The 11633-nt window shown below is 38.3% G+C and overlaps 1 protein-coding gene across 2 annotated transcripts in view; it reads right to left on the bottom strand.

Annotated features, from left to right (window-relative positions):
* OPN4 (opsin 4) overlaps positions 1–11633 on the bottom strand; it is a 38353-nt gene that overhangs the window by 7221 nt on the left and 19499 nt on the right. For both annotated transcript variants that reach the window (XR_014175957.1, XM_081960074.1), the window contains exons 4-8: positions 9535–9738; positions 5956–6127; positions 4455–4613; positions 3214–3321; positions 1–73 (exon numbers count right to left, since the gene is read on the bottom strand). The exon at positions 1–73 is cut by the window's left edge and continues 99 nt beyond it. Coding sequence is in view for 1 of the 2 variants with exons in the window: in XM_081960074.1 (XP_081816200.1) it covers positions 1–73; positions 3214–3321; positions 4455–4613; positions 5956–6127; positions 9535–9738 (716 nt within the window). In the remaining variant the exon portion in view is untranslated. The remainder of the gene's footprint in view (positions 74–3213; positions 3322–4454; positions 4614–5955; positions 6128–9534; positions 9739–11633) is intronic.

The following is an 11633-nucleotide window of genomic DNA, read 5'->3' as shown; positions in this document are numbered from 1 at the left end:
ACTTGTAGAAAGTTCACTTGTGGATATTCGTATGAGAAATCTCAAACAAGGAATAGCTCTTCGAATGGTTTTCCTGAAATGCAGAAAACAAACAAAGAAATGAGATTCTAAAATGAAACAAACCACAACTGGGCAAACAGAAACATTCACAGATACCTACTTCATGTTCACTTAATCTTATTTTGTGAGGATTGACCTAGACGCATGGCAAAGTCTCAAAACATATTATCATTTCTCTCATGTCTGCCTATTTATTTATTATTGAATTTATATGGCAGTTAAATTAATAGATTACCATAAATGACCGTAAATTAGTTGAGCTTGTCGATCAAAAAGGTCGGCAGTTTGGCAGTTCGAATCCCTAGCGCTGCATAATGGAGTGAGCTCCCATTACTTGTCCCAGTTTCTGCCAACCTAGCAGTTCAAAAGCATGTAAAATGCAAGTAGAAAAATAGGATCCACCTTTGGTGGGAAGGTAACAGCATTCCATACAACTTCGGCATTTAGTCATGCTGGCCACATGACCACAGAGACGTCTTCGGACAGCGCTAGCTTTTCATCTTTGAAACGGAGATCAATCCCTACAGTTGAGAATGACTAGCACCTATGTGCAAGGGGAACCTTTACTTTACCTTTACCTTATGATCCTATTAAAGGATTGTAGCTACAATATAATGGCCATCAAAGCTACAAATATAGTTTACATGGGACATTTTCTTAACTTACAAAATTGTTTGCTTTGCTTATAAACAAATAAGAATTTATAATTAGTTTAACTAACACCAGCCAGGTTGCAGCAAATTTATTTTCTCCCTTCAGATCCAAGTTAGACAGCTGGTTTGGTAGTACAATTTGACATTTAGTATTTTAATACTACCTTATTCTTCAGGTCATTATAAAATCTTAATCCTAGTATTCAATCATATAAAGTTAGTTGTCTATCACTGATCATCTATCATCTTGCTTTCATTTTGTGTTATTTTTTGTTATTTATTTCAATAAACTGAAATAAAAAATTGAGCCTTGGATGAGTTACACATTGTGGATACTAGTACCTCAAAGGGATATTTGAAGTTAAATTCTAAAATATCCTTTTTCATTACAATTAAATTATTCATTGCATAATGAATGAAAATAATGTTTAAAGTTTTTAAAGGTAAAAGGATTGATCAGGGTAACACAGGATATGTATTCTTCTCTGTTCTGTTAAGCTCTCATGATTTTAATCATAGTTCTGGAGATAAATTTGTTGCAAACATAATGAGCTTGATAGCTGTCAGCAATCCTAACAGATCTGAGGTTGAACTGAATTCTTATGCCATGCTTAATGAAAGCTGTCTAGATTTTGAAAAATCAAAATCAAAGGCGTCTTCTTTGAACACACACACACAGACAACGATGTGCCTTTCTATACAATACAATACAATACAATACAATACAATACAATACAATAGCAGAGTTGGAAGGGACCTTGGAGGTCTTCTAGTCCAACCCCCTGCCTAGGCAGGAAACCCTATACCGTTTCAGACAAATGGCTATCCAACATCTTCTTAAAGACTTCCAGTGTTGGGGCATTCACAACTTCTGGAGGCAAGCTGTTCCACTGATTAATTGTTCTAACTGTCAGGAAATTTCTCCTCAGTTCTCAGTTAGTATCCACCCATTGCTTCTTGTCCTGCCCTCAGGTGCTTTGGAGAATAGTTTGACTCCCTCTTCTTTGTGGCAACCCCTGAGATACTGAAACATTGCTATCATGTCTCCCCTAATCCTTCTTTTCATTAAACTAGACATATCCTACAACCGTTCTTCATAATTTTTAGTCTCCAGTCCCCTAATCATCTTTGTTGCTCTTCTCTGCACTCTTTCTAGAGTCTCCACATCTTTTTTACATCGTGGCGACCAGAACTGAATGCAGTATAAAATATTACAGTTCTTTTTCAGTGTTCAAACATAATCAGCATATAGCAATGAACTTGGGACTCAAACGCTGTCAGCTGATATTAGCAGATGCTTTTAATCTTTCTTTTTAAATGTCTGTATAGTTCTGCATCATGAGTTCAATTCCTGACACTTAGACAAGCAGAACCAGTCAAAAGAACTGAAAGATAAACGTGTCATGAAGTTCTCTGTTAGCTGATAGCAAAGAAAATTTCAGTAAGCAGGCAAAAATTATTTCCGGAACAACAACAACGTAAGATGAGGCATGAAATAAAAATAGTATCTTACTATGTTCTTCAAAAAGGTGTGGAAGGTAAATCCATTTTGCTAACCATATTAATCTTGCAGATTAAGGAATTATACAATAATTATTTATTCTGTAAATGTATGTTTTTTATGTAACAATATTTACTATCTACTACTTCAGTCCAGACAGATTCTTAGTAGTGAACAGCAAGCATACACACAAAAATTAAATAATGAGTAAAGGCAATAAGAAATGTAATATCCCAAATTGCTATAATTATCAGCCAGGACCAATTTAGCATGTGGAATACAAGAACGAATTGACTTTTGGGAAACACAAGTTCCCAAAAATGGGGGGCATGAAGTGCTTTTACTGCCCCATACATTATGTACCTCTTGCTATTAATAATGTTCCCACTAGCTATGGCAAACAGCATGCCAATTAATACCCATTATTGGCTCCAAGACGCTTGGAACGCATCAGTTTGGAAAATTATTGCATTGTCCTAATAAAGAGAAGGACAAAGCTGAGCTGGAATTCTTTTGATTCCATACTCCATCTGGTAGATTTTGACAGCAATATAGAAAGTGTTATAGCCTTCTTCCCTGATGTTTTTCTAAGTTTTAGGATTAGTCTACAACAGGGGTCTCCAACCTTGGCAACTTTAAGCCTGGAGGACTTCAGCCAGCTGCGGAATTCTGGAGACTCCTGGTCTACAATTCTGATATTTAGGGGATAACTCTCCCATTCAAATATTTGTTGATTCATTCTGTTTTAGCTGATTAATTCAGACAAGATCAGCCTTGAGCTACTGTCTTTTAATAAGAACTTATACATTTTAAACTCATTTTTCTTTTAAATACTGTACAGACAGAAGATATATTGTTACCAGTTAAACTGTTAAAACACAGGAATCCAGGCAGAAATGAAGTAATTTAAATAAAGATGTCCTACTATCCAACAGTGGATTAATTTCACTTCAAACCTATCAGAGTACATATAGTATGTTAAGAGTGAATTTACAATACCTGTAACTTGGGTGAATAATAGCATAAATTATAGGATTGTGAATTGCTGAAGCTTTGGCAATAACAGCAGGCACAGATTTAGAATATGGAGTTAAGACTCTGGCATAACTAGAAATTAGAAAAAAAATAGATTAATCACTAGACCTTTAACTAAGCACATGGTTGAATATTTGATGATCTGCTGCAGAGCTTTCACATATATCAATGTCTTCAGTGACTTTTTTCTAAATTTAATTTTTTGAGTTGTAGGAACAAAATTGGAAATATGAAATTTTGATATATATGAAGGGCAGATGGGAGATACTGACACTGAAAAACTTTCCATGACATGTGTGTTGCTTTTAAATATTTTAAAAATACAAGGTTCCATACAATAAATATTTTACATGTGTTCACAATATTGTTTTTCAAACAATTCAAAAAATATAAAGAGCTGGGAGGAAGAGGAAGCTCTTGGAAGGAAAAAGCCAGAAACTATGAATTATTCCTTTCAACTATGATGCTACATTTTGTCAGTAAAGAATATTTCAGGTGGAAAAATACTTCCTCTAACTTGGTATTTATTTAAACTGAAATATTCGGGATTTTTTGTCCTGGCAGAGCACAATATTTATTATAGTTACTGTAAGGGAGAATATTGTAGCCCAAGATTGAAATGAGAGGTCCTTGACACTCTCCGAGATTGGTTGTTGTCTTGTAGACGTTTCATCACCAAACTAGGTAATAATATCATCTGTGTAGTGATGGGGTTACTTACTTTGTATAATGAAATGTCTGCAAGGAAACAATCAAGCTAAGAGAGCCCAAGGACCCAGGGGTGGGTTGCTGCTGGTTTTACTACTGGTTCGCAACCCTTGTGGGCGCCAGACGCGCTGTTCAGTGTAAATTGTTCTTCGCACATGCGCAGAACAATTTACAGTGAATTGCGCACACACGCAGTTACTAAAAACCAAAATGGCGGCAACCCGATGGCAGCGAGGGAACCGGTTCGGGTGCGTGGCAGGACTGGGTCACTGCCGGTTCTGTTACCCAGGCCTGAATTCCACTACTGGTCCCACCAAACAGGGAGCAACCCACCTCTGCAAGGACCTCTTGTTATAGTGAATGCTTCACTCACTAAGTAACTAAGTGAGAGACATATTTGACAATTGTCAAAGAGTTTAGTGAACAAATGGGCAGGATTACTTTCTCCTTTTACTCTCTTTTTCTACTCTTGACTGAGAGGGTGACTTGACACTTACCCAGCCCATGCAATCAGAGTGACACAAGCATACGGAGACCAGGATACAACATAAACCACAATGGCTACGAAGGCAACCTTGGCCAGCTTCCATTCATTCTTTATGCTGTGTGAGCTTGACTTTTTCCGTTTAGTGCTGGATCCCAATTTCTGAACATTTCTGTAAAAGAATGAGGAAACAGCAGGACTTTGGTTAAGAATTCTTTCTGCCATGCTGGGGATCCATCACTTGGTATCACTATAGTCAGTGTTTCTCAAACTTGGCGACTTTAAGTCCTGTGGACTTCAACTACCAGAATCCCCCAGCCAGCATAGCTGGCTGGGGAATTCTGGGAGTTGAAGTCCACAGGACTTAAAGTCGCCAAGTTTGAGAAACACTGCTATAGATGATACTACTTGCCAAAGTTTTAACTTTTTTCCCCCCTTTAAGTTGCTGGGCAGAATACTTTACTGTATTGCATACTGGATGTTCAGAAGAAATGCCAGAAAGTCTTGAGAATAAGAAAAATGATGGCAAATGTAGCTTTGTCACCCATTATTTACAATACTGGTCATAAACTCATAGGGATTTGAAAGACGTTGGATGCTCCTTCATGGCTTCATGAAATAGTGTGCTGGTTTGGATGAAGCCTAACAATAATTGGTTATTTAACACCCCTTTTATAATTTATATACAATACAATACAATAGCAGAGTTGGAAGGGACCTTGGAGGCCTTCTAGTCCAACCCCCTGCCTAGGCAGGAAACCTTATACCGTTTCAGACAAATGGCTATCAAACATCTTCTTAAAGACTTCCAGTGTTGGGGCATTCACAACTTCTGGAGGCAAGCTGTTCCACTGATTAATTGTTCTAACTGTCAGGAAATTTCTCCTCAGTTCTACACTGTATAGTATAGTATAGTATAGTATAGTATAGTATAGTATAGGATAGGATAGGATAGGATAGGATAGTACACAAAAGTCTTATAGAAAATTTAGAAAACTAACCTGTAAAATTTTTAAAAACCCAAACACAAATAAGAAAGAACAGGGAACGGCTATAAGTAAAATATTGAAAAAAGCCAAACGTGCCATGATTCAATACAATAATAATTTCTGTACTTACCTAATATACAAAAACTAGTAAAAGTCATATTTATACAAACCAGACATTCAGCATTCAAATTAAGGTGAGCCACGCTAAGAATCGCAGTACGGTCTTTCATTTCTAAGCTTTCAACTAACAGATTTTATTTGACCAACTTTTAGAGCCTGGATTGTTTTCCCCGTTTAGAATTAAATTTTATCTCCTAAGTTCCTACAGCAGAGACTTTCTTATTCATTTAGTTGTGGCTCCTGTGTGATAGGATATAATAGGATATTGTCTTAACTGATAATGGAGGAATATTAATTTGGTAAGAATATGAATCTCTTTTCAGTTTTTAATGCACCATTACAGCTTATAATCAATGGGAATGTACTTGAGTTCCTAATAATTATATTTCTCAGGCATACACTTACCTGCCTGTACTTCTGATGGTGAGGAACATGAATAAATAGCAATGGAAGATTATCATAAGTGGAATGAAGAACACACACCAACATAGCAACATGGTGTAACTTCTGTTTCCTGGAGAATAGCTGACATAGTCCCATGTACATGATATCATCAAACCTTCTGGGATATAGGAACCTAAAAATGTTAATTAAAATTTTATTATATAGTGCATAAAATAAGTAACAACAGATGTAAGAATTTATTATTTAAGAAGGAAACTGCAACACTGTTCAATAGATGCAGTTGTCTTCATCTTCTCTTTAAGTCTTAGTCCCAAAATATGAACTAATTTATTGCACTATGAAGTTTCACATCCCAGAAGACCTTCTATGGTAGTTGCATTGGCTAAAATCCCCATCAATGTCAGTCAGCATGGCTCTGAATGTTGGTTGTCCAAAATATCTGTAGGAACAGGTGTGGGAATGTTTTTAATGCAAACTAACCATTTGAATCAGAACTTATACATTAAAGAACTTATTCAAATGATTAGTTTGCAGTAAAGATCTCTCCAAATCTGTTCCTACAGATACTTTGGACTACAACATTCAGAGCAGAGGTGGTATTCAGCAGGTTCTGATCAGTTCTGAAGAACTAGTAGCGGAAATTTTGAGTAGTTCAGAGAACTGGTAAATACCACCTCTGACTAGCCCCGCCCCCATCAGTCCCAGCTGATCAGGAGGGAATGGGGATTTTGCAGTAACCTTCCCCTGGAGTGGGGAGGGAATGGAGATTTTACAGTATCCTTCTCCTGCCACGCCCACAGAACCAATAGTAAAAACTTTTGAATCCCATCACTGATTCAGAGACATTCATCCCGTAAATGAGATTCAAACCTAGAACCATTTTTCTAAACAACATTTCTGTTGATTTTCCATTTGAATAAGAACTTATTCTTATATTTGAATAGGAACTTATTCAAATGGAAAGTCAACAGAAAAATCTGGATATAAAGAGTGAGATCCTGTAATTTGCAGTTAGATTCTACATACAGAGAAGGTAGTCTTTTAGTGAAAATCCTTCGTGATTTCGTTCTGATGGCAGTGCAGCCAAAAGAGGTGTGATCACGGAGAAGTATTTCAAAGTCTTATACGGAACAGAAACAAATACCCAATCATCCTCAGAATTGAGGTCATTCTGGGACAGAAAATCCTGACTGTCCTACTCCCTTGCTGTTACTTATTTAAGCTTAAGAGAGATGAAACCTGTAACATCTGGGCAGAGTTAGTGCAGCACAGTTTTAATTATAAGGCTGGTTGTTAACATTAACACTGTATCTGCAGACCCACCAGAGCTCCGAGTAGCTCAAAAGATGCCAAGAAGATTCACTGGTGGATGCTTGGACCAGGATATATAGGGAATTACATTGCAAAGCCAACGTGGGATGCTTTCCTATTGCTTCGGGTTATAATAGAGAGAAAAGTACATCTTCCTAAGCTGATGTTTATAGAAAACAGAGATATTGCCGTAAATCCCTTAATTTAACCCAGAACCAGATGTTTTCATGCTGGAAAAAAAGATTTTAAAGGCTCTTGAAAAATTCAGCATCTGCTAATTAGAAATTTGCTTAGAATTAAACTTGAGTCATTAAATCCCTTGATATGAATTCTTCCCTAGTCCGTTTTCAGTAATATTACTAGATAGATATTAATTAGTGATTAAAATATATGGTTCTGGATACTTGCAAAATATGTTCTCTCCACCAATGTGGGAGGGTAGGAGAATGTAGTTTTGATTGGTGAAAACACAACAGAGAAAATAATTTTCTAACCTAACTTATTCAAACCTAGATGAATGGACAACACAGCTACTAAAAATGATATATCTGGATCTTTCAGAGTCACTCAATTATTTTTGTTCAATTTTATTACCACACTAAAATTATTTGAGCTGCATTTAAGCACATCTATTAAGAGAAATATATTAAAAGTCTTTTGGGTTGACATGATTTCTCAGACTTAATTACATTATATTTTTATTGCTATGTATGATATTATTCCAATCTAAATAAATAAATCCCCAGTTCCACTTAAATTTTTGGAATTTAAATCAAACGATATGAAATGAGATCCAGTTTGATCTCATGGTTAAGGCAATAGGCTGGAATCCGGGAGACTTTGAGTTCTAGTCCTGCTTTAGATATCACTAGATGTGGTATTCAGGGGGTTCTGACCAGTTCTGGAGAACCAGTAGCGGAAATTTTGAGTAGTTTGGAGAACTGGTAAATACCATCTCTGACTGGCCCCGCCCCCATCTATTCTCTGCCTCCCGAGTCCCAGCTGATCGGGAGGAAATGGGGATTTTGCAGTAACCTTCCCCTGGAGTGGGGAAGGAATGGAGATTTTACAGTATCATTCCCCTGCCATGTCCACGAAGCCACTTCCATCACGCCAGGCCCACAGAACTGGTATTAATTTTTTTTGAATCCCACCACTGTATATCACCGATCAGCTGGTTGACTTTGGCTCTGTCACTCACTGTCAGCCCAAATTATCATAAAGGATTGTTGTGGGGAAAAATAGGATGAGGAAGGAATATTAGGTATATTTGTCTCCCTGCGTTTCTTATACAGTAATAAAAGACAAAGTTAAAAAAAATCTAATTACTCAGTCGAGCGTATCAAGAAAGCAACATGTAGCCCTATGTTCCTAGCATAAAAAATGATGTGCGTTTTTTTCAATGTATTTTTGTAGAAACCTCCTACATGCAAGATACCTATATATGCATATACACACTCATCAAATCAGTGGTGGGTTCCTGCTGGATCGCACCGGATCGCGCGCGCTCCCTTTCAGCGCTCCACCTGGCTTGCGCGCTCCCTTTCAGCGCTCCACCTGGCTTGCGCGCTCCCTTTCAGCGCTCCACCTGGCTCTCGCGCTCCCTTCCGGCGCTGAAACCGGAAGTACAGTCTTGCCCCGCCCCTGGCGAAGCAACGACGCCTGCCTGCGCTCCACCAGCTCGGCTGGGAACGGAGATGTTTCCTCAGCGGAGCGGAGCGCCTGAAAAGACTTTTCAGGCGCTCCACTCCGCTGAGGAAACATCTCCGTTCCCAGCCGAGCTGGTGGAGCGCAGACAGGCGTCGTTGCTTCGCCAGGGCCGGGCAAAACTGTACTTCCGGTTTCAGCGCCGGAAGGGAGCGCGAGAGCCAGGTGGAGCGCTGAAAGGGAGCGCGCAAGCCAGGTGGAGCGCTGAAAGGGAGCGCGCGCGATCCGGTGCGATCCGGGAGGAACCCACCACTGCATCAAATGTATAATAAATCAACCCCCTCCCCTAAAATAGCTTGAGGGGGTGGTCTAGAAGTTTAATAAATTAATTAATTAATTAATTTGCAAGTAAAATACTGATCAATCTTATTGGTATGATTTATACCATGCAAATGTACAAATACAGTCAATATTCTGAGAATGGGAGAATGGGAGCTGTTGTACAACCCAATTGGGGGGCAGTATTAGAACATAGTGAGTATATACATGCGTGCGTGCACACACACTGTAGATACAAGAGTAAAAAGAAAGAAAGAAAATGAAAGAAAACTGATAACCTACTCCATCCGAATAATGGACATACACTCCAACCCAGTGAGTAGAGCCAGACAAATATAATGATTATACAAGAACGTTTCTTTGTACTTCTTTTTAAGGACTGGAGAGGCTTTGTAATAACACAGTAGCGATCCACTGAAATAGCTAACAAGGTCATCATTGAGGTTATTCCAAAGAGGGCTCCACAAAAAGCATAGAAGTTACAACCTGGAGCAAACGAAAAGCAAAACAGAAACACAAGATGTTTACTTTGCAATGGGAAAGGAGGAGAGTGGGGGGAAAAAAATCAAGAAAAAGTCATCCGCAAATATTTCTCATAGTTCAGATGATAAGGAATTGTTTGCACGCAGTACTTCCTAGAACTATACCATGTGATCTTTTTTCACATTTTTTTTAGTTTATATTCCCTGCATTTCTATTTCTCCCATGAAGTCACATAGATCGTTAATTCATTTTATGGTTTTTCTGCTTTTGATTGAACAGATTTGCATGAATCTACCCACTAATACATGAAGCTTTTGGCCTCCTTTTTATGATCCTTAGACAGAGGGCCATGACTGCTGAAAAATGGCCACGCCATACCTTGCTATTTTAAAGCTGAGAATGTAAGAATTGTAAGCCTAAAACAGGCACGGCATAATAATAAAGAAAAACTTCCAAATACAAATTTTTGTTGATGTGCATATTATTGCCCTACCCATTTGGCAACCTTTTTAAATCCAAATATTTAAGTACATCCATGAACTAAATTCATCTGTACTTTATTCAGTAAGCAAACCATAATTTAGCATAATGTATGAACCTTAACACAATATTGAAAAAAGTGACACGATCACTTTTCACACTTATGACCACTGCAGCAACCCTATGGACAGGTGATCAAAATTCAAACACATGGAAATTGACTCATATTTATGACGATTGCAGTGTCCCAGGGTCATGTGGTCTCTTCTTTATAACCTTTTGACAAGCAAAGTCAGTGGGGAAATCAGATCACTTAGCAACTATGTTACTAACATAACAGCTGCATTCACTTAATAACTGTGGCAAGAAAGGTTGTAAAATGGGGCAAAACTCATTTAACAAATGCCTCACTTAGCAACACACATTTTGGCCTCGATTGTGGTCATAGGTCAAGGACTATCTGCACAAAAATTACAGTGAATTGGTTTGTTAAGAGGGCCTGAATTTGAAAGAATTCTGATTGGAAGTATAGAACTGACCATGGACAAAATTTTGCAATTTTGGGTTTTGACGTTGAGGTTACTGAAAAATGTATGGTTTTTTTTTTATTTCGCAAGTGCTGTTTAGAAAATTGTATTATATAAGGCATAGGCCTGAATTATGGATGACCCTGGAAAGACAACTTGCATCAGGAGCTCACAATGAAGGAGTGAAGCCAGATGTCAGGATAAAAGCAACTCAAAGGACAAAGGGACAAACCAGAGTTCAGAAAGCTGCTGGGTATAGCTCAACTGAAACATACATTTCCTGCTCCAAAAAAGCCAACAGCTTGAGAATTTGACAGTCTTGAAATTGGTAATTCAGTGGGTCTTCTTCCCACGGTTCAACTCTCAAGACTAAAAATTGAACTATATTGTGGTCTCTTTGATTTCGGGATAATAGCTTGTATGATTTCATACACTGTGTTAATCAGTCAAGAATGTTTAATTCAACAAATACTGTATACGCCATAGGCCAGGAGTGTCAAACTCAATTTCATTGAGGGTGCATCAGGGTTGTGTTTGACCTTGGGGGGCTGGGGTGTGTGTGGTCAGGATGGGCATAGTGTGTCGGGGGTGCCTGTGGAGGCCCGAGTGCTCGGCCAGTGAAAAAGGGCTCCTACAACGGGCCGGTCCTTTGTTGTTTCCAGGGTGGCCCCGCAAGCCAGATCTAAGCACCCCTCAGGCAGGATCTTAAGTTTGACACCGCTGCCATAGGCTGATCATGATACATAAACTTAGCCTATCATTTTAAGACAATGCAGCTCTTAAGACATGAAGTATTGAAGATCTGTAGCTCAAGATGCTGGTCTTCACTTATAAAGTTCTATCTGGCTTATAGTTTGTATATCTATTACCAAACAGATTCTGTTTACTCAT

Source organism: Natrix helvetica (assembly GCF_964273705.1).
Source record: "Natrix helvetica genome assembly, chromosome: 7".
Taxonomy (NCBI): domain Eukaryota; kingdom Metazoa; phylum Chordata; class Lepidosauria; order Squamata; family Natricidae; genus Natrix; species Natrix helvetica.
The sequence above is the reverse complement of the archived record's forward strand: the minus strand, read 5'-3'. Positions and strand labels throughout refer to the sequence as shown.